The sequence below is a fragment of the Drosophila bipectinata genome, chromosome 3R (assembly GCF_030179905.1).
Source record: "Drosophila bipectinata strain 14024-0381.07 chromosome 3R, DbipHiC1v2, whole genome shotgun sequence".
NCBI lineage: Eukaryota > Metazoa > Arthropoda > Insecta > Diptera > Drosophilidae > Drosophila > Drosophila bipectinata.
This window is the reverse complement of record NC_091739.1, coordinates 7,810,338-7,831,242: the sequence shown is the minus strand read 5'-3', so window position 1 is coordinate 7,831,242 and position 20,905 is coordinate 7,810,338. Positions and strand designations below refer to the sequence as shown.

The following is a 20,905-nucleotide window of genomic DNA, read 5'->3' as shown; positions in this document are numbered from 1 at the left end:
CAGTTCCATAACTAGTTCGATTAATTAATCGAACCAGCACACTAGTAAACACTAGCGGCGGGGGCGTTGTGCAACACTGTTTGTTTTGAGGGCGTAGTTCCAACAAGTGCTGAGCATCATAGATTTTTATTAGTAATCGTAGCTTGGCGAGGCCCGCCCTAGAATCTCATTTAAACTTAGTTATTACTTTAATTTAAAGTATTTGCGTTATTTATTAAAAAAAAAAACCCGAGAAGTGGCGTTGCCCTACGCCCGAAGACAACAACTGAAAAATGTTCCCCTCGACGATTTTGGGGCGCAGCTACCTGCTTTTTATGCTGGTGCTCGCCGTGGGCGTGTTCGCCCAGCACGAGTGGCAGGCCCGGGACGCCTTTGACGAGATCAAGCGCCAGTTCGATAAGGTCAACGCGGATAACTGCCCCATCCAACACCACTCAGATCTGTTCCTGCCCACGGATTCCATTTCCCACAAGCCCGACATCAAGGAGGTGAACGTAAATCCGGTCTTCCCAAATCGTACAGCGTTGCTGCATCTCCAGAACATGGCGCTCAGCAGAAGCTTCTTTTGGAGCTACATTCTTCAGTCGCGATTCATCCGGCCCGCCATCAATGACACCTACGACCCCGGAATGATGTACTACTTCTTGTCCACGGTGGCCGATGTCTCAGCCAATCCCTCCATCAACGCCTCGGCTATCTACTTCTCCCCCAATAGCTCGTATTCTTCCTCGTACCGTGGCTTCTTTAACAAGACCTTCCCCCGTTTCGGGCCTCGAACCTTCAGGCTAGACGACTTCAACGATCCCATTCACCTGCAAAAGATATCCACGTGGAACACGTTCGATGTTCAAGATCTTGGAGCCCACCACCCTGACTCTATTTCCAAGGATTACACGCATGACTTGTACAAAATAAACGAGTGGTATCGCGCCTGGCTGCCAGACAATGTCGAAGGGCGGCACGACACAAAGATCACATATCAGGTGGAAATTCGCTACGCCAACAATACAAATGAAACGTATACATTCCACGGCCCGCCGGGTGCCGAAGAGAACCCGGGTCCCATTAAGTTTACAAGGCCGTACTTCGATTGTGGCAGATCCAACAAGTGGTTGGTGTCGGCTGTGGTGCCCATAGCAGATATCTACCCGCGACACACCCAGTTCCGGCACATTGAATATCCCAAGTAAGTTCCCTAACTGCTGCCATTTTTCAAAACTAATGCGAAATCTTTTACAGATACACAGCAGTTGCCGTGCTTGAGATGGACTTTGAACGTATAGACATCAACCAGTGTCCTTTGGGACAGGGTAACAAGGGGCCAAATCACTTTGCGGACACGGCGCGCTGCAAAAAAGAGACCACAGAGTGTGAACCCCTACATGGATGGGGCTTCAGGCGAGGAGGCTACCAATGTCGCTGTAAGCCCGGCTTCCGCTTGCCTCCCGTGGTGCGGCGACCCTATCTTGGCGAGATCGTAGAGCGCGCCTCAGCAGAGCAGTACTACAACGAGTACGACTGCCTCAAGATTGGCTGTAGGTTTATTGAACTAACACTAGCCGATTAGATTGTTATAGATCTCTATTACAGGGATCCAAAAGCTGCCGGTTCAGTGGGAGAAGGCACCGTATCACATTCGCCAGAAGTACCTCGATAGGCACCCTGAATACAAGAACTACACCACTGGATCTCGAGCTCTGCACTCTGAGCGGTTGAATATCGATCAGGCTTTGAAGTTTATACACAGCGTCAACTACCGTACATGCAAGAAGTGAGCTGGAATTTGAATGTCAATTTGAAGTTGATATGTTTACTAATATTGTCATCGCCTCCCGACAGCTTCCATCCGCAGGATCTGATTCTGCGCGGCGATGTCGGTTACGGCGCTAAGGAGCAGTTCGAGAACGAAGCCAAGATGGCCGTGCGTCTGGCCAACTTTATTAGCGCCTTTTTGCAGGTAAGCAAGCTAGGGAGCGATACAGATTCAGATACAGATTCCGTTCCCATCGCCACGCTAAATGAAGAGCAATAATTGATAACCCGACACCTATTAAGAGCCTTCGACGACGGCTCTTGAAAACTTCTCAAGTGTAAATTATAATTTTCCACGCGTAATTCAACTTCCTCGAATTTCCTGCAATGCCAGTTTCGGTTTTTGCTGCTTGGCTGTTGCTCCTTCTGCTCCTGCCGTTGCTCCCAATGCTGCTGTGAATTAAATATTCAGTGTCAAACCATTACCAAATGCTAAATTCATTAGTTTGAGCGCTGTGGACATGAAAAACGGGTTCGCCACAAGGCGTCGTCTTTATTAAAGGCCAGCCGCAACAGCAGCAGCATCAGAAATGGGGATGAGAGTCTCCTTTTGGCTCGCTGGCTGGCTGTGTCCATATTTGCACAAGTTGTTAGCATTCAACAGACAAAGACCCTTCAGCGGGGGAAATCTTGCCCATATGGCTCCCCAAAACTAAATAACGTTTTTCTGCTTGGTTGCAGGTATCGGATCCCAACGAGGTCTACTCCGGCAAGCGGGTGGCCGACAAACCCCTGACCGAGGACCAAATGATCGGCGAAACTCTGGCCATACTCATGGGCGACAGCAAGGTGTGGTCGGCCTCGACGCTTTGGGAGCGCAACAAGTTTACAAACCGCACCTACTTCGGACCCTACGCCTACAAAACGGATCTGAACACCCGAAAGTTCAAGGTGGAGGATCTGGCGCGCATCAACAAGACCCACGAGCTGTATACCGAGAAGAAGTACTTTAAGTTCCTCAAGCAGCGCTGGAACACCAACTTTGACGACCTGGAAACGTTCTACATGAAGATCAAGCTCCGCCACAACGAGACAGGTGAATACCAGCAGAAGTACGAGCACTACCCCAACTTCTACAGAGCGGCCAACATCAAGCACGGCTTCTGGACACAACCGCAGTTCGACTGTGATGGCTACGTGAAAAAGTGGCTGGTGACCTATGCGGTGCCCTTCTTTGGCTGGGACAGCCTCAAAGTCAAGCTGGAATTCAAGTGAGTGCCACAATAAATGGGATGAGAATAGGGGTTGGGTTGATATACTTGTTGGGCCGGTCCGCTGCGTGCCGCCGTCGCGGGCCGCTCGAACCCCTTTTTCGGGAGCAGTCCTACTTCCATTCCCTGTCCCCAGACCAGTCCCACTTCCAAGCCTATTCACATGCAAATGTCCCGATTTAATTGTCTAATTTTCGAGTGTTGACAACTCGTCCCGACTTATGACTTGTGACTCCTAACACCCATTGTGATGCAAATGGTAGCAATTAAACTGACTAATTTGTTTGCCCTACGCAGGGGAGTGGTAGCCGTCTCCATGGACATGTTGCAGTTGGACATTAATCAGTGCCCGGACTGGTACTACGAGCCGAATGCGTTCAAGGATACGCACAAGTGCGACGAGCAGTCTTCATACGTGAGTATCACATCGAATTCTAACTGAAAAGATCATCAAAAGATACAATATTTTTTAGTGCGTTCCCATTATGGGCCGAGGCTATGAAACCGGAGGCTACAAGTGCGAGTGCCTGCAGGGCTATGAGTATCCGTTCGAGGATCTGATCACCTACTACGATGGCCAGCTGGTGGAGGCCGAATACCAGAACATTGTGGCCGATAAGGAGACGCGCTACGATATGTTCAAGTGCCGCTTGGCCGGCGCTTCCGGCCTGCAATCCGCTTTGGGACTTGTGGTCTCACTGTTCGGCCTCACGCTCACCCTGCTGTACAGATTTAGTTAAGCAACCGCACGCCAAATAACTAACGACAACTTCCGTCCAAACGAAACTCACATCAAATCTCTCCACAAAGGACATAACTACAAAGCAACACAGACACAAAATTGACACCCAAAAACAAAACGAGCTGCCAAGCCCGCCCAGCTCTCCTTCGTCCGTTCCCTTTGAACATTGTCATCATTTATCTGCAAGGCGATTAAGTTGTAGACATAATCTATTACAATGAATCTGGTTATTTGTCATTTCTATCAAAAGCGGCAGGAGCAGGAGCAGCAGCCAGAGCTGAAGCAGAAGCAGAAAAAACGACATCGACGGCAGAAAAGCGCAAACAGCCGCGCCTACTGCTCTCAGATTACGGAAACGCAAACGAAAACGGAGTTGCCGTTTTTTGCTCCTTCAGAGCTCAGAGATCCTCTCTAATGTCCGTGAAGTCGCACAGCTGTGTGCATGTGTGTAAGTGCCGATCGCAAACCTGTTAACATCGGAACCCAGTAGGCCCCGTACCTACACCCATCGGCGAGGTCCAGGTCCAACCTGGGGGTTGTTTCTTCAGCTATACGCACACCTTTTTTTCCATTCCTTCCAACGGATGGCACAAAAAATCCAACGCCTGCCGTGCTGTTTTTCTTATATTAAATCGTCGATGGTCCGTTTTTTGTGCTGCCTGAATTAAATATATATGCTGCCGAGATGCTGCTGCCGCGGTGGCGTTTTTTCCGCTTTTTGTTTTTTGCTCCTTGATTATCATATGCGCTTGAATTTTTATTATCTGTACCCTGAGAACTTTTTCTATGCGCCGCCGGAACCAGTTTAACAGCCACTTGGTCTCCTACCAGGCCAAAAAAATAGCCAGCGCTTTTTCATTAAAAAAAAAAACTTTATAGCCATAGGTAGCTGGACAGGGGCACAAAAAATCTTTTTCACACATTTTTCATAGTCATTTCAGGGCATCAGGAGCTCACCGGTGGGCAGTAACTTTCGTAGCATACGGGCAACTCCTCCATTTCCCTTTCCAAGGATCCAAAAAAGGACCTTTCCTCCATCCGTCTGCCCGAACACGTTCGAGTGGCTGGCCGTGTCCGGTTTTGGTTGTGTTTCTGGGTGTCGCTTGAGGTGTCGCATTTACATTCCGCAACCAATTTGTAGATCAGTACAAAACTTAAGCAATCTAAAGTGTAAATTGTGCCTTACAACTGGACTCTGTTTATGCTCGAATATTTGTAATACCATAGACTACGACCATATCATACATCCGTCCAATGAAGCAGTCTACTCTTTGTATTATGTACCTTAATATTAAGTGCCTTGCGAGCAGTCACAGAAATTTTACATTCTTTTTTAGCATAATGTATAGAATTTTAAGTGCCTTACAACAACCCAACAAAAGAATATTATATACAACCCCACAAGACAATGTCGTTTAAATACATGTATGATTTTGTAGTAAAAGAGAGCAGGACTTACCAAATTTATTCATTTTGCATTCGCTTGTCCCCAACGCTTGTCCCGAAATTTAGTGGCGCTTCGGATTTCGACGGCTGGCAAGATAGAAATTTATCTTCACGTTTTACAATTTTAAACGTATTACGCGATGTCAAGATGCACCAATCAAAGTTCAAAATCCAGAATGGGAATTTTTCAGATTAGAAAAGTGCGAAAGGAATCACAATCGTATCGTATTTTTTCGGGAACAAAAGCAAACAAAAAAAAAAAAGATCGCGGAACACCAAAAATAAATTCACGCCGCCCTTCGAATCGCTGAGCGAATTTCGAGGACGATCTCCTCCGTTTTCTTTATCTTATATATTTTCGCGATCACTCGACTGCACTGGCTCGATTTTAAAAATGGGTTCGCGCACTCTCGACCTGGATACAATCGGCTATACAATCCACGAAATATCAAGAATAATTTCTAATTTGGACTTTGGTTTATTTTTTGATCCTTTTAGAATTTTAACAAATTTTTGGAAGGGGGAATTAATTTGAATGGCTGATGTTTTATGACTGAATAAATTTTCGCTTGCCGTAGCCTCTTTCCTATGACAGGTGGTCCCTAGCCTGCTATCCCTTAAAATAATAAAGACCAAGGTTTTTTTTTTTCATTAACTATTTATTTCGTGTTCGGTTCGTGTGTTCTAAATACATCCCAGCTATACCATTTGCCTCACTTCCGGGGCGGGTAGGTAAAAGTACAAGTATCTATGTAGTGTATGCAGTTGGTTATCAAACATTTTTAAAAACTATCACAAATCAATTATTGGATGTGGCTACACAACTTAGTATATATGCATTATATAACAGGCGACAGCTCTCTGGTCTGAGTGCTCCAAAGGAGGGGACTCCAGGGATCCCAGGATTGAATCGAACGATCTCGAGCGGTCACGTTAATACAACAGTATCCTCGTTGACTGGATTCGATTTTTAACAACTTTTCGAATTACAAATTACAAACGACACATAAACATTTAAAAAATACTAATACTTTGTTTTTTTTCTTTTAACCGGTTCATACATTCAGTTCACGTCCAAATAAAAAACTTTAACAAAATTCCAATCCGCAGTTTATGTTTTAGTTTGGAAATGAAAAACCATTTGGATCTAGTGACTAGATGAGCTTACAATTTAATGGGTTCCTTAGCCGGGTGAACGTCCTTAATATTCCCTTTTGTTTTTTTTTGGTGATTTCTAACAGCTATTTGCCTTAAATAACTTGGATTTCCATGTTCGTTATTGTTTCCTTCTTAAGGTGTGCCATTGAAGTGAATCCACTTTAAAATATTCGACTATTTTTTTTCCGTTACAAGTAGTGTATGTATATAATTGCTAAAAACAATTGGCTTCGATTCCTTATACAATTTCGTAATAATTATGAGTATTTAAATTATAACCGTATATAGTTAACTTTCGGGGCACTTTTGAGCTCGGTTTTCGCGGGCTCGTTACTTGGGTTTCTTGAAACTCTCTTCGAATAGAGACTGAGACTGAAGGCGAGGCATGGGCGTGGGCATGAGATCCTGTATTCTGTATCTGAGGGAGTCTCTAGCATGACTCCCGTGCAGGTGTATCTGTATCTGTAGCTGTGGTATCTGAATCGGTTTCGGTATCTGTAACTGTAGCATTAAAATGTGTTATATTTGAGCAAAATTGTAACTGCATGTGTTCCGATTGAACTTTTACATCAACAACAACAACGACGACGACAATAATTATGATATAATGAGACACACACTCCATCTAACTATACTCGAACTGGACATGGAACTGTCCCGCCTATAGGATGACTTAAAACTGCATGATTGTACGAGTATCGCTTGCTAATTTGCTTTTGATATGCCTGAGCAAGGAGTCGCTCAATCCTGGGGAGCGTAGTACACCACCGTCGACTTCCGCCGGAAGCCCAGGTTGAAGAACGACGTCTCCGACTTCTTGCGCTCGTGCTCGTGCTCATTGCCAAAGTAGGAGAAGAGGCGTCCGGTGGCGCCCGTGGGTCCAGGTGCTCCGCCGGCCGCCAACCCCGCCCGGCCAGCACCGCCGTGTCCACCGCCCCCGTGCATGCTGTGGCTGCTGCTCTGGCGGTGGATCTTGGTGAGCGAGGTGTGCGAGTGCTGGCGCTGCAGGTGGAGGGAGTGCTGCTGGTGGAGCGAGTGCTGGCGGTGGTGCTGCTGGAGGTGGTGGTGTTGCTGCTGTCCGTGTTGTTGCTGCTGTTGGTGGTGTAAGAGTTGCTGGTGATGCTGTGCGTTGGCGCTGCCATGCAGAAACCCAGTGGTTGTCGGCGACAGGTCAGTCATCTCACACGGCCAGAGGGTGAACGAAGATGGGACCTTATGTATCCCGTCCGATAGTCGATAATGGTGGGATGCTGACCTGTTGAAGTACCGCTCCGAGGGCCTCGACCCCATCTATATAATTGTGTTTTGAAATATTTTGGATTTGTTTTTTTTTTTTTTGGTAAGAACAAAATTGTAGGTGTTAGTATCGGGCGGTTAAACTATCCAAATAGAGTTAGCTTCTGTTTGGCATTAGTTTGGTTTACTTTCTAGGCATTTCTCTCAGTGTTAAACTCTAAGGCGCTACATACACTCACATTTACATAGATTATGCACTTGCATGACTATTTATATTCGGTCTAAGCACTGCAGGACCTCCTGGCTGATACGCAGGGCCGTGCAGTCCTTAGACACCATATAGCCTAAGCGCTAAGACTTTTTACTGATTTTTTACTGATGTTTTGTGTTTTTTATTTACAAATTCGTGGCATGTCTAGTTGTGTGTGTTGGTGTCTGGAGTGTGTGTGGTGTAGTGTTTGGGGGTTAAGCGGGCGGTTCAAGTTACGGGTGCCACAAATAGTTACAAAAGCTGTGCTCTCCACATCTCACAAGTAGCACGACATATTAAGATACTTTTCAAAACAACAAAGGCAAACTGCAAACATTACAAAGCAAACAGATTAAGTAAAAATTGACTTAAATTTTAAAGTCAGTGATTGGGTGAGCTGTACATGGGAGAATGCAATCGGGGGATAGTGATTCTAGGAGTTGATCAAAAATAATTATTCATGGGGCTCTCACCGTAAGTTTGTTTGAGTTTCTCAGTCGGAAACTTGAATTTTTCTAAATAATTTGTTAGATTTTTCTAGATTTCTTTTTTTTTTGGTTTTTTGGTACAAAAGTGTTCTTAACAGTCGCATTCTAGTTGTAAAAACATTTTTGGGGAGTTGCGTGGGCGTGGCAGTTGGCCAGGAGGGCCTAAGCAAAAACAGTCGGGCCACACCAAAGGATCTTGGTTTTCGATCATGCGATTGGATCAAACAACGTATGAGTTGTTGGTCTTGACCGCGTAATACTTTCGTTTGTGTTTGTAATGGGTAGCATAGATATGCTGCGATCTGTGGGTCGGAAATCCAAAAAATGTCCAGACAGATAGATATAGAGAGGAGAGAGAGAAAAAGATAATGCATAATTTGAGGGGATATTGAAACAAATGAAACATCAAACTATTTAAAAACTAAAGGAAAACGTAGGTATCATGATGGTTCCTCCCGAAAATGGTACTAATTCTACGAGTGGCAACTGTACCTTTTCAAGGATACTTATCATTAGCAGAAAGTTTAATAAGTAATAGTACTTACCCCGGGCGATTGAGTTTCAGAGTTTTTCTTTGGCTTTAATACTTGTTTGTCTTGTTTTCTTGCTTTCTGTTTTTTTTTTTTTTGAAAATCTTTTTAAAAAATATATCTTGTGTTCTGTTTGTGACTTCAATTCAGTGACTTGTCCAAAACTCTTAGCTTATGTGGTGCGTGCGCGTAATGTGCCGCTGCGCATATCTGGTGGACGGTCCTGTGACTATAGCATCTCGTTTACAAAGCGCTGGCCTACCGCTACATGGTTTTATTATGTGTGGTCATGTCGTCGGTTTTTTTTTGCAGTGTATTTTCAATTTTGCAATGGAATTCGACCAATTTCGACCAGGTCGGTACGTGGAGTTTGTTCCGTACAGGTGTGATATGTGTTGTGTGGTGTTTGGTGTTTGGAGAAATAGAGAGAAACAGTTCGAGAAGGGGAGATAGTCCATAGAGAAACAGAGAGAAAGAGAGAGAGAGAAAGAGAAAGAGAGAAAGATAGGCAGGTTGTGGCAGAGGTGAAGAAGAAAAACAAGAGAAAAGAAGCAATAGTACAGATTAGCGGTGGTTACTATATACAAATCAGGATATTACTACTAGAGAGCTGCTAGGACTAAGATTTTAGATAGTCTTCAAAAGAATATATTACAAGGAACTGATCATGATCATTGCATCTACTCCGGTGACCTTTCGGAAGTGGGTCGGTGGGTGGGTGGTTGAAAGTGAACGGGTGGGTAGGTGGTTTGATTGTTGGAACCATTTTGGGTGAGGTGAAATTAGCTGGCGGTGGGCAATGCAGGACCTTTCGGATCGACTTACCTTAGCACTTGGCCAAAAGAAGACGAGTTATCGGAAAAACTGGCAAAACTGAGACTACCCAGTCGTACTTTACTATACTTTACTGTTACTCTGATTAGCTTACGAAAAGGATATGTGGATATCATAACTTAGATGCGAGAAGTTAAGTAAGGAGAGTCATTGGCAATCCCTCACAAACCAAACGTAATCAAATCAAACCCGAATTATCAAACGTTCTAGTTAGTTAAGGACTGGACTAAGGATTAGAACGAAATCGAATAGAAAAAAAAACATACTTCGCTTACAGTTTTGGGGTTTTTTTTTTTTGATAAATATATATGTAGTAATATATTAGTAGTAAGTTTGTTGATTGGTTGTCTCAGTATGGGCTGGGAGTATTTAGAGTTAGGTATTCCTATCGGAAAACTTTTCTTTCGGTTTCGTATATCGGTTTCGGGCACGGATATCTTGTGTGTCGTTTATGCTTAGGTTGTAAAAAACATATTCAATTCTCAGCACAGCCTAATCTCGAAACTCACCTCGCATTGTGACCCAGCATTATGATGCTTCTGCAAAAATACAATTGAGAAATGTCGACACGTTTTTTATATATATGTAAGAAGTAGATAGAGTATATAGCATAGAGTAGAGCTTGAAGAATTTAAAGTTAGACAGACAGATCGCACAGAAATAAAGGAGAAACTCAAGAGAAGATCACATCGGTTTGGAAAAACGAAAACTTGTCAATATATTCGAAAGAAAAACGAAGAGAAAACGAAGGTCGGTTCGAACATGCCAATTCATTAACAATTTAAATGCATATTTTATGGATATATCGTTATTTAGGACATAATCGTTTTAAGGGTCGGGGGCTTGTTTCCTTTGTGGTGGTGGGTTTCCATCTCAATTTTTTGAACGCCGGATAGATCGTTAATGCAAAATGATAATTGGGGGGCCCATCTTGAGTAAATTCGTTCATGCTGCGTTTTCAAAATCTTCATAACATCTATGGTAACTTGCGCTCTCCTCACTAAGTGCAGACAGTTTTGATAACGAAACAATAAACAACTAAGAATGAAATGTATTTACACGAACAGGTGAGGTTTGTTTTTGGTTTTTTAGGCAACTGGCAACCCAATCAGAAAAAGCTGCAATTAAGAATTCAGATCACATAGAACACAGCCAAATTAGTCACCAGCATCCATATTCTTGGAGTTCAGCATGACTTTTATTAATTTTTGTACATGAACATTTTCGCAACACCAGCGAAACTCAAGCTACGGATATGTATTTAAAGGTGTTTAAGGTGTAAGGTGTCAGGTGTGTAGATCGTACCACTACTTTAATCGAACCTCGGCCCCAGCAACCAACATCCAGATACAAAGATATCTTACAGAAAGATGGGCAAAATAAAAGATTGGCGATTGGCACGGCGAGATCGGTCGGGTTATAAGACACTGAGGTGGGCACTGAGGGTGGGCTGGCTACTTGGGTTGCTGGTTGGCCGAAACGGAAACGGAAACGAGAACTTAACGAAATCATCAAAAGTATCAACAACATTTAAAATATTTTATGGATACATGGATTAAGGTACATGGATAGTAGTAGTAACAGCTGCGCCAAAGAAACGTTCAAGAACAACAACGAGATGAATTTGTCAACCAATTTTGCACAACAGCCGAAGAGTTAGTGTTTGTAAATCGGCTTTTTATATAGAACGATAACGTATATATAATATATATATATTTTTCGTACAATATTTGTGTTTTATGGGTAAGTAGGGTATACAGTTGATGTAGTGTGTGGTGGATAAAGTGGAGTAAATATATAGCAACATTTAGATACACATGTCTAGATATTTCTTTCAACAAGGGTGAGCGCAAAGTTGGAAGCCAAAGAAGTGTTGTACTTGTTGTTGTTTGTGTGTGGGATATATGGATGTTTTTAAATACCTAAAGATAGCATAGAAGTTTTTGTATTTGGTTCAGTAAAAAATCTGTTTCTGGCAATCATTTCAATATCAGATAAAACTTTAAACGGAAGACTCGTTATTACTTTGAATGCCTACAATTCTAAGTTAATATCTAATTGATGTGTTGAAAGGATTTGTTTTTATTTTTTGGTTTTTTTTTGGTTTGGTTTTTTGGGTTTTTGGCTTAGCTTGTGTTTTTGGCCTACCGAATGAGCATAGCGAATTTCGGCTAATTCACAACAACATTGGTAACGGAGTATGGCACGAACGCTCTTTCTGCAAGATGTTTGTTTATATAAAATTAAATATATAGTTTATGTGAGTATTCAGGAAAATCAACGGCATTTTATCAAAATCAAACATGAGTATAAATTTTAATATTTAATTTATTAAAGACTTTTTTTGGTTGATGGTTTATTTAATGTTTTCTTTAGTCATTAATGCTACTTGGTAGCAGAAACATAAAATCATAAAAAATAATTTTCAAAATAACAAAAATGAAATACAACCGAAATAAAATGAAGCCGTAAAAATATTTCAACCAAACACGCACATTTTTTTTTTACTCTGACAAAGAAAATTAGCATATTAATTGCATAACAAGTATTTTTAGCAATATGAATAAATACACATAGAAACTCATTCCAACTTACCGCAGAAGTCGCGTTATATAGTCCGGCCAGTTCTCGGGGAACATAACGAGGAAAAATCCGATGCCAATCAGGATAACTCCGGCCAGCTTCATGCCCGCAAAGTTGGCACTGTACAGGATGACGTCGAGGGCTAAGGGGCAGAGTTATGGGTTAGAAAGTTACCACAAACTTTTGGAAACTAAGTTCTCTAATAATTATTTCTCTACAAGTGCCACCACTTCAGGAATATAATGTTTTTTTATGGGTTACATATGAGTGCCTGGTTCTTATATTACAATTTAAAACAATTTTTAGTCACGGAATGGTTCTAACAAAAAAGGAGTCCCGAACCCACAACCCCCCGAGTCCCCGGCGGATTCATGTTGAGGAGCTTGCGAGTGTACATACCACCAGAAACGGGCACAGCGGTAATCAGACCCAATGTCACAAACATGTTGTACGTAACGGCGGCGCTGAACTGCATCAGAACGTGGAAAACTGCAATCAAAATTAATTACAGCGATAAAAGTTTACAGCACAACAAATGCAGAAGGAGCAGGATATAGTAGAGTTAAGGGTCGGGGGTCCTACCCAGGAGCAGGAGGCTAGCGGCGAACAGCAGGTTCCAGGGTATGCTCTCCGATGTCAGGCTTTCCGTGCCAGTCAGGTAGAGTCCCAGCACCACGGGCCACAGCAGCAGGGCATTGAGGAAGCCGAGGGCGGTGAAAATGAAGGCGATTTGGCTCACCGGCGGATCGCCCATCACCTTGCGGAACATAACCTAGAAAGCGACAGGACAGGCCAACATGAGCATGAGCATGAGCACGCCATGGATTGGAATCTGGGTCGGCCCACTTGGGGCGGGGCGGACCTGGCGGAACTTACCCTAAACACGGCATAGCCGGCACCGGCCAGCGTGGCCAGGACAACGCCGCTCAGGGTGCGGCTCTCCGTGATCCCGTCCATGTAGGCCAGCAGGGCGATGCCCGTGTCGCAGAGAATGATGGCCACGATCTGTCAAATAAAAGAATGAGCTAGGATATCCAAGCTAGGACTCACCCAACATACGCGCACGCCCACAAACTGCTCGTGAAGGATCACCCAGGAAAGCAGGTAGACGCAGGCCACGTTGGTGGCAAACAGAGCCAGTGCATCCGTGGCGTAGAGCACGTGCAGGGACAGCGTGTACAGGTAGGTGGTGACCAGCCACAAAATGCAGAAGCAGAGACAGCGATTGAGAAAACGTCCTAGAAGTGATCAAGGAAAGGTTTCATCTCGGAAAGTTAAGAATATACTTCATTTCTTAAACTCCACTCACCCACTGTGAAACCTCTTTCCCGGAAGCCACGCAACACGTCGCCTAGGATGTCGCTTAGCTTCTCGCACTTGCGGGTGGAGAACAGGCCCAGAATGTAGATGGGGAAGAAGAGCAGCGAGAAGTTGGTGAAGAACCAGGCGGCGAAGAAGGGGGCGCTGAAGTAGACGGGTTGACGCGGTGGTATGTTGAACATTTCGGTGGCGTCTTCGACGTGGTGCAGCGACGAGTCGCTGATGGCCAGGATGTCCTCCAGCTCCGTGCTCAGCTCGGCCCGGCTCGAGGACGTGTCCTGGTCATCGTTCAGCACGTCGTCGTAGGGGGCACGATACTTGTACATGTACTTGATGCAATGCGTGGCCCCCACCCACGAGGCAGTCATTAGGATGGTCACGCACACCCCGAAGTACATCTGAAGGGGAATTTATTGGTTTGGTAATTACTTTACCAAAAAGTAATGTAAGACCGCGATTCATTCACCTTGCGTGCCAGTTCCGAGCAGCAGGACTCCTTGCAGGCCTGCAGCTTCCGGAATCGCCATTCCGGCTCATCCGCATGTCCGTTTGGCTGCTGGTGCTGCTGCTGGGAGTCCGCTCCTGTTTGCGTGTCACTGGAGTCGCCGCCGAAGTGATGGCCTGCATTGTGGCTACCAGGTGCGCTCGTGGGGGTGTCCGCCGGGATGATGATCACCTCATTGGGGTCCTGTTGGCTCGATGAGATTGAGTCTTGGTGGGTTATTTGCGGGTTGCTCGAGGTGAGCACGTTGCTGAAGCCGCAGCCGCCGGAGGCTCCGCCGCCACCGCCATTGACTCCCGTGGATCCTGGGGCAGTGGTGACCACGGCCGGTACTGTGGAGCTGCTGCTGGTTCCCGCTCCGGTGGCGCTGTTGTTACTGTTGTACGGGCCATTCGTCGAAGAGTCGCCGGTGACCACCACGGAAGGAGTACGCACCCGTTTCGGATTGAAAATGGCTGGAATCTCGCCGTCGCGCGTCATGCTATCATCATTTCCGGACTCCTTTGTGGCTCATAGTGGTCCGTTTCTAGAAAAATAAAGGGGGATTATTTTAGAATTTTAATTAAAGAAAACTTTTCAAATAAATGAAAATCCATCCAAATAACCCATCCAAAGTTCAAGTCAACATCGAAACCAAACATTTTAAAATGGTAGAAATTTTAAAGTTTGGAAAGTATTTTATGGGACCTTTGAGGTTCAATCAATGATTCAGTGGGATTCCGGCAACCTTTTCCATCCTTGCAGCCTTGTTTTCGGGCCAGGTCTCAAGAATCAGGCTGCTCACGTGCTCCTGGCGATTAAAGATTGAAGAACACGCAAATGGGAGGCCATTTCTCGGTCCTCTACAAGCAAAATGCACACCCGAAAGCCCACGCAGTCGGCCCAGGGTCTGAGCTATTTGCATGGACTCCCCTGCCACCCCACCTCCATGCACCCCTTTTTTGGGGGGGGCCTAGGCCACACTCAAGGCTAGAGCCTCCCCAAGTTTTACGAGCTCCGCCGAATGACCAACCAACCGGTTAGCCAACCAGCCGTCTGTTCATTAAAGTCCTGGCCAGGGCAGGAGCACATTGATTGGATGCCCACAGGGTCGGGGAGTGGGTGGAAGGGCATTCATAACAATGCGAATTATGAACGCTTCGGCGCAAGCAGGTCAAGTTGAGTGGACAATAAACTGCCAACCGGATCTTGCCGGGCAATTTGTAAGCATTTTAAGTAGAGTGTTAAGTCCAGACCCACTCCTTGACCGGATAAATTACAATGTCCTTCAGTGTCCTTCACCTTCGCATCCCGCCGAGCGTCAAGCGTCGGGCGCTGTGCGCCTTGTGTTTGCCTTCGATAATAGCATTCTAATTGAAACATTAATTATTCAGCCCAGCTGGGGGCCAAATGCATATCCGACCGCCGCAAGAACTGTGAGGCCTAATGGCTATATAATGAAGGTCCCCTCCCCAATAATTGGCGGCCGTTTTTGTGCCGATTGGGAATATATGGCTCATACCTTATCGATTTCTAGACTCGTTATGGAATCTGTGGCTTTGATAGAGAGATTTTGCAAAGCTTATGAATCAAAGATTTCCAACTGAGCTGGGGGCTAACAGCAATCGAAGCTGGGGAGCAGTTTTTAGTTAACGCTGAGCACTCGACTAGCTGAGAAATGAGCGGAAAACTTGTTCCACTGCTAGCTTTAACCTGGCTAGGAGGTGTGTGCTCAAACATTAAGGGTATTATGTTTTTAACTACAAAAATATGGTTTAATTACAGCCTTGGCATCAGGGGACACCCAATGTGGCCGTCTGGACGAGCGTTTAATGTACACCACGGACGAGAAAACAGAACCTTCGGAGAATCCCTGGGTGGGCTTGCTGCTGGAGGAACTGCGTAAGATAACAGACATTATAATTCATCTTAGCCAATTCCTAAATAAAACGTCCTATTAGCTGACCGATACCGGAACACTCTCTGTTCGGTGGTCATCATAAACGAGCTGCACGTTCTGACCACTGCCACGTGCGTGAAGCGCTTCAAGAATCGCGGTGCCGACCTGAATGCCGTGGCCATGCTGGGAGTCTGGGACGAGAATACCGAAACAGACGAAGATCTGCAGTGCAATGAGAAGGGCTACTGTGTCCCGGGTCCGGCCCTGTTAAACGTGACTGAGATTAAGGTTCATCCCGACTCCGACAAGGATACGGGCGACAATGATCTGGCCATATTGCGGCTGCACAAGAGAATTGAGTGGACGCACTGGATCCAGCCGATCTGCCTTCAGGGCACCAATGAGCCAGAGTCACTGATCCACCGGAATCTGCACTACTCCGGCTTCAACCACGCCGACAGTCGCAAGGGCAAGGGCCTGTCCATGACTGTGTCCCGTCAGAAGTGCAAGCAGCTGACCTCCGCATCCATTCTGCCGCCTGAGAATCAGGTGTGCGCCTATCCTGTAAAGAGGACCAAGTTCTACCCAGGGTCGCCACTCATGGACGTGAATGTGGAGCGGGATGTGCCGCACAACTTCTACTTGGTGGCCCTGCTGGTGAAGAGTGTGGACGCCGGACAGGCCACCACCCAGATCTACCAGGATGTGAGACCATCACGCTCTTGGATTATGGCGAATTCCCAATTTAAATAAGCTGGCACGAAGATGAATCAATTAAATTTTTAAATAAAATATGCATTCGGGAAATGTTTGTGGAAGTTGCGTCTCGGCGATGCATCACACTGGAAACTATCTAGTTTTCCGCATCTGAAACGGGTTTATTATACGATGCGGCATTGTAATCGTATAACATTAATTAGTAATAGTAGTAGAAGTGGCTATGCGCGGAGATACTGGGTATTTCTAATAACAAATTCTCAAACACTGTAAAAATCTAAATTTCAATTAAAAATTGTCTAGAAATTCTTCAAATTACTGTTCCAATTAGTGACTTTTATTGAAAATATAACTATTATAGTTGGGTTACTGGGTTACTAACCTAGAGTTACTCCAGATTAATATTTTAAAGTCTTATTATGTAAAAACCTATTATAAATCTTTTATTTTTCTGTGTAGTTCGCGGCCTCTCATATAGAGGAATAATTAATACATGATCTCCGGATAAAACCCACTGTTTATTGCATAGATATTTTTAAAAGTGCCTGGAGACTTCTCAGTATTCTCATCTCAGTTGACGTTGAGCAGTGCCTTAGAATGCTTGGACAAGTCGCGGTGGTTACGCTGCTTCTGGGTCTAATTGGCCCGGAAGTTCATGCGGAGAGTGCGAAGCAGGAGGAATGTGGCCTTTTCAACGAGGAGCAGTTGCTGAAGCAAGGACTCTTTGCAATCCCCACAGAGCACCAGTGGATAGCGCGCATTGTGTTTTCAAAGGGTGAGTACTCATATCCTTTAAAGATAGTATAACCATTAACTCGCCACTTTTAGGCTTTGAGGGAAAAATTCGGGACAACGGATGCTTGGGCGTGCTCATATCGAAGCGCAATGTCCTGGCCCCTGCCCACTGTTTTGTCCAGTACAATGGCGAGGCGGAGGCTTTCTCCGTCCATTTGGGAGTCTACAACAAGACCACTCCCATCAACCGGCCAGCCTGTGACATCGACGGCTTCTGTGTACGCCCGGCCCAGGAGATCAAGCTTGCCGAAGTGGCCATCCATCCGGAGTACGACCCACTCACCCTCAAGAACAGCCTGGCGGTGCTCACTTTGCAGCGTGATGCCAAGCTGAATCCCAACGTGATGCCCGTGTGCATGCCACCGCCGGACCTGGTTAACCAAACTCTGGTGGGGCAGACGTTCGTCATGGCCGGGCTGCGGACTCGGGAGGATCTCAAACTGAAGACGTGGGTGAACACGCTGAGTCGCGGCTTCTGCAACTCAAAGGTCAGCTCGCTGGTGACCAGCAGCACCACCATCTGCGGCTACCAGGCCAAGCCGGAGACCTACTATATTGGCGCCCCGCTGGTAGGCATGCAGGTGCGGTTCCAAGAGACTCAGAACTTCTACCTGGTGGGTCTGATGATCGACTGGCGTTGGGAGAGCCACCGCATCATGTCCAGTTTCCTGACCATCCGGCCCTATCTGGATTTTATCAAACTTAATGCCGATTCGCTAATTGAGCGTTCCTGAACGCCGAGTAAACTACTCGTACTCGTATGTATAGTAAAAATAAATCGGAGGGGAAACCTCTGGAGTTGCCAACAGGTCTTGCCCGGGGTGTTAATTATTCAGCTCGAAACCCGAGCTCGTAGCTCACGGCGCACGGCTCACGGTCTCGAAGCTCGTGCAACATGCAAATTGTTCATACACTTATAGCATTTTAATGAGCAGTCACTCAGCGTAGCACAGCCGTCGCTAGTTGGCTAATGCGAGGAATATGGAAATTTCATCGCTTTCCCCCACAGTCCTTTCTGCGAAGGGGGAAAGTCTGCCGGCTGAAAGGAGACAGCCGAAAATGTTGCAAATCCCCAGTAGAACGGAAACGGAAGCCCTGGGGCCATGGGTGGGATGGGTTTGCCTTGCCATTGGCCGTTTGCCAAGACATTGACTTGACTGGAGAAACATGTTTCACAATCCAAGCCCTGAACTAGGATGTGCTCTGTAGGAAGACACAGTGAAAATATAAGACTTATTTAAGTCATAGGTTAGAGACTTTTTTATAAAGAGCCCTAAGGCTAAGCCTAAGGTTTAAGTAATAGGCTCGAGATGGTAGAAAACCTCCTTTTTTTGTCCTGTGTAAACAAATAGTTATACTTATATGAACAATTTATTTTAATGTGAGGAAATGCTTAACTATAAAGCTAGTCTGGGCTGTAAACAAGCACAAAAGTGGGGAGAAGGTAAAATATTAAAGAGCGGCAAGGTTTTCACTTTTCTTTCCCCCGAAGACTTCTCAAGCTAATGTAGACATTGCTTTTATTGTCCACCCAGAGCATACTTTTAGGCGCCAAATTGCTCTATAAAGCAGCGACGAGGAAATCGGCGAGCGGGATGTTTATTTTTTGCCAGGAATAAAAATCACAATAAAATTTAAATTGCCAGCCATGGAGGCTTGAGACAGAAAGCTGAAAGCACGGAAAACGTGACCAAATGTCCGGCGGACAAGAGACGAACACGGATAAACAGAGCATTCCGTCTCATGCCATTTATGCTGTTGTTGTTGTGGATTACTCGGGGCGAAATGCGATTCAAAACAAAACAAACAGCTCTAGTTCAAAAGGAGAGAAAGCCCCAGAGAAAGTGCGAGAGAGAGTACGCAAAGAGAGCTCTACAGAGAGCGCAGCCTTGTAGTGGGTGGTGTTGTCGAAAAGTAAACGAGCTTACAGTAACACTAACAACAATGGCGCGGTCGAGGACACCACGCGGCGTATACGCAATGTGACATTTTTAGTGGTTATGGTCAAGCGCAGCACTTGAGCGAGGGCAGTGGGAGAGCGAAAACGAAAGTGACGCCAAAAACTATAGCAGTCAGACACCTGCTCAGCAGTAAATACACCTGGGACCTGAGGCACAGAGAAAAAAAGCCTAGAAAGGAAACCATAAATCCATGTCACTTCAAAGTTTTTAAAAAAATATTTATCTCTTTTTAAAAACTTTTAAACTAGTATTTAAGAAAATCTAAACTACTAATTAATTTTGACTTTATTTTTTTGTCTGTACAACAAATGCGCTCTTGAAAATGGAAACAAAACGCCCGCCAAGATGTGTTTGTGTTTGTGTTTTTGGGCGGATTTGTGGTTGGGCTTTTGGGCTAGTGACTAGGCCTTGAGTTCGGCGTACACCTTGACAGTAGCAGCTAGCGGCCGTGTCGAAAATCTAGACCACCCCCGCACGAAAAACAGTTGTGACATCCTGGGCTGGGTGTGTGAATTTTTTATTTAGCCCAGAAACCTGGGCTTAGAAGAAAATTGTTAGTGTGAATTCTGGGCCTGTTTTTGTTTTTTTCGGATTTGGGAAATGGGGAAACCTTCCCAGGCTGTCACCTGGCCGAGGTTGTAGGTGGTTCGAGCTATAGATGCTCGGTGAGGCGTTTAATGTTTTTATATAATTTACTTAAGCACTTAATGTCATTTTCCCACGGCACATGCCACATGCCTAGAAAACTTTACGCAATTCTTGGGCTGCTCTTCACCGCCGACGTAGCCGTCGCCTTCTGGCGCACTCTCCGCGGCTTTCTCTTATATAAAGATTGGTAATGGACTGAGTTGAGCTGCGCTGGCCTGGCGACACTCAGCTCCGTGGCTGAGCCCTTTACTTAATTCAATTAAATGGGTAAAAATATGCTGGCGACATAAATTTGGAGCTGCTCAGCTCGCCAGCAAAACGGAAGGCTGCACGGATACATAAGAGGCACCAACATACACACAGATACACACACACACACACTCACACGGAACATAAACGCACACACGCACCAACTGCGGAGCTGGCACAGTTACATAGATACAAGGATTGGATGGTTAGATGGATGGATGTGTCTTGGCTCACATTTACAAAAGGCACACACACACGACGATTCGCTGGCAACTGCCACTTGAACGGGCCCTTTGACTTGTTTTCCTTCGAGTTAGGTGGAAACTGTGACAATCACACAGTTCCTAGCCTTAGCTCCTGGCGTTTTTCCAGTTCTCCAGCTCTTTTCTAGAGCACGCGCCGCGACCGTCCTGGGGAACCGTGTCGTTTTTGGCCAGGAATCTCAAAGTCGACTAACCGTTTCCTGAGCTACGGCCCAAAGCCAGTGTCGGAGCTTTTCCTGGCTTACACTCTCACCCGAGGAAAAGCCCTCTCTCTGGGACAC

General features: G+C 45.5%; 5 protein-coding genes across 18 annotated transcripts in view; 3 read left to right on the top strand and 2 right to left on the bottom strand.

The window, feature by feature from the left end:
• The window catches only part of Syp (synaptotagmin binding cytoplasmic RNA interacting protein), a 55,043-nt gene extending 49,273 nt beyond the window's left edge, over positions 1 to 5,770 (bottom strand). For 4 of the 7 annotated variants that reach the window (XM_043212437.2, XM_043212432.2, XM_043212431.2 and 1 more), the window contains exon 1: positions 5,225 to 5,768. In XM_043212437.2, the coding sequence (XP_043068372.1) occupies positions 5,225 to 5,237 (13 nt within the window). In that variant the 5' untranslated portion in view covers positions 5,238 to 5,768. Of the gene's footprint in view, positions 1 to 5,224 lie in introns of all 7 variants that reach the window. The other 3 variants (XM_070282091.1, XM_043212420.2, XM_043212427.2) reach the window with 1 other exon arrangement.
• LOC108128685 (uncharacterized) lies at positions 87 to 5,228 on the top strand. The gene is made up of 7 exons (XM_017246381.3): positions 87 to 1,186; positions 1,240 to 1,535; positions 1,591 to 1,771; positions 1,840 to 1,957; positions 2,494 to 3,023; positions 3,321 to 3,438; positions 3,497 to 5,228. Exons 1-7 carry the CDS (start codon positions 273 to 275, stop codon positions 3,761 to 3,763), a joined length of 2,424 nt encoding a protein of 807 aa, XP_017101870.1. The 5' UTR covers positions 87 to 272; the 3' UTR covers positions 3,764 to 5,228.
• Positions 5,771 to 5,885: 115 nt separating the features above from the next.
• On the bottom strand, positions 5,886 to 20,812 carry LOC108128687 (solute carrier family 35 member F3). 8 transcript variants are annotated; one of them, XM_017246394.3, is made up of 11 exons: positions 20,596 to 20,812; positions 14,077 to 14,638; positions 13,600 to 14,008; positions 13,350 to 13,528; positions 13,167 to 13,295; positions 12,873 to 13,062; positions 12,690 to 12,779; positions 12,303 to 12,432; positions 11,856 to 11,925; positions 10,217 to 10,246; positions 5,886 to 7,659 (listed from the first exon to the last, which is right to left on the bottom strand). In XM_017246394.3, exons 2-11 carry the CDS (start codon positions 14,590 to 14,592, stop codon positions 7,111 to 7,113), a joined length of 2,292 nt encoding a protein of 763 aa, XP_017101883.1. In that variant the 5' UTR covers positions 14,593 to 14,638; positions 20,596 to 20,812; the 3' UTR covers positions 5,886 to 7,110. The 8 variants fall into 8 exon arrangements, 7 of the variants coding, with proteins under 7 accessions (XP_017101883.1, XP_070138205.1, XP_070138206.1 ...); XR_011443414.1 differs by lacking the exon at positions 11,856 to 11,925 and adding an exon at positions 8,329 to 8,645 and having other exon boundaries at positions 7,579 to 7,659; XM_070282104.1 differs by lacking the exon at positions 10,217 to 10,246.
• On the top strand, positions 15,746 to 17,023 carry LOC108128691 (phenoloxidase-activating factor 1). Its single transcript, XM_017246397.3, has 3 exons — positions 15,746 to 15,815; positions 15,877 to 15,993; positions 16,053 to 17,023. The coding sequence occupies exons 1-3, from the start codon at positions 15,770 to 15,772 to the stop codon at positions 16,742 to 16,744; spliced, it is 855 nt and encodes a 284-aa protein (XP_017101886.2). The 5' UTR covers positions 15,746 to 15,769; the 3' UTR covers positions 16,745 to 17,023.
• LOC108128690 (CLIP domain-containing serine protease HP8) lies at positions 17,305 to 18,311 on the top strand. The gene is made up of 2 exons (XM_017246396.3): positions 17,305 to 17,483; positions 17,537 to 18,311. Exons 1-2 carry the CDS (start codon positions 17,306 to 17,308, stop codon positions 18,235 to 18,237), a joined length of 879 nt encoding a protein of 292 aa, XP_017101885.2. The 5' UTR covers position 17,305; the 3' UTR covers positions 18,238 to 18,311.
• Positions 20,813 to 20,905: the final 93 nt, after the last annotated feature.

Excerpts from the sequence above, each read along its gene's own strand:
- LOC108128687 (XM_017246394.3), bottom strand. The coding sequence starts at position 14,592 with ATGACGCGCGACGGCGAGATTCCAGCCATTTTCAATCCGAAACGGGTG. Across the intron at positions 12,780-12,872 it reads CGCTAGCCTCCTGCTCCTGG|TTTTCCACGTTCTGATGCAG; the intron begins GTAGGACCCCCG and ends TTTTGATTGCAG. Across the intron at positions 12,433-12,689 it reads CGCTGTGCCCGTTTCTGGTG|CCCTCGACGTCATCCTGTAC; the intron begins GTATGTACACTC and ends TCTGCCCCTTAG.
- LOC108128691 (XM_017246397.3), top strand. The coding sequence starts at position 15,770 with ATGAGCGGAAAACTTGTTCCACTGCTAGCTTTAACCTGGCTAGGAG. Across the intron at positions 15,816-15,876 it reads AGCTTTAACCTGGCTAGGAG|CCTTGGCATCAGGGGACACC; the intron begins GTGTGTGCTCAA and ends GTTTAATTACAG. Across the intron at positions 15,994-16,052 it reads CTTGCTGCTGGAGGAACTGC|CTGACCGATACCGGAACACT; the intron begins GTAAGATAACAG and ends ACGTCCTATTAG.
- LOC108128690 (XM_017246396.3), top strand. The coding sequence starts at position 17,306 with ATGCTTGGACAAGTCGCGGTGGTTACGCTGCTTCTGGGTCTAATTGGC. Across the intron at positions 17,484-17,536 it reads GCGCATTGTGTTTTCAAAGG|GCTTTGAGGGAAAAATTCGG; the intron begins GTGAGTACTCAT and ends CGCCACTTTTAG.
- LOC108128685 (XM_017246381.3), top strand. The coding sequence starts at position 273 with ATGTTCCCCTCGACGATTTTGGGGCGCAGCTACCTGCTTTTTATGCTG. Across the intron at positions 1,187-1,239 it reads CGGCACATTGAATATCCCAA|ATACACAGCAGTTGCCGTGC; the intron begins GTAAGTTCCCTA and ends AATCTTTTACAG. Across the intron at positions 1,772-1,839 it reads AACTACCGTACATGCAAGAA|CTTCCATCCGCAGGATCTGA; the intron begins GTGAGCTGGAAT and ends GCCTCCCGACAG.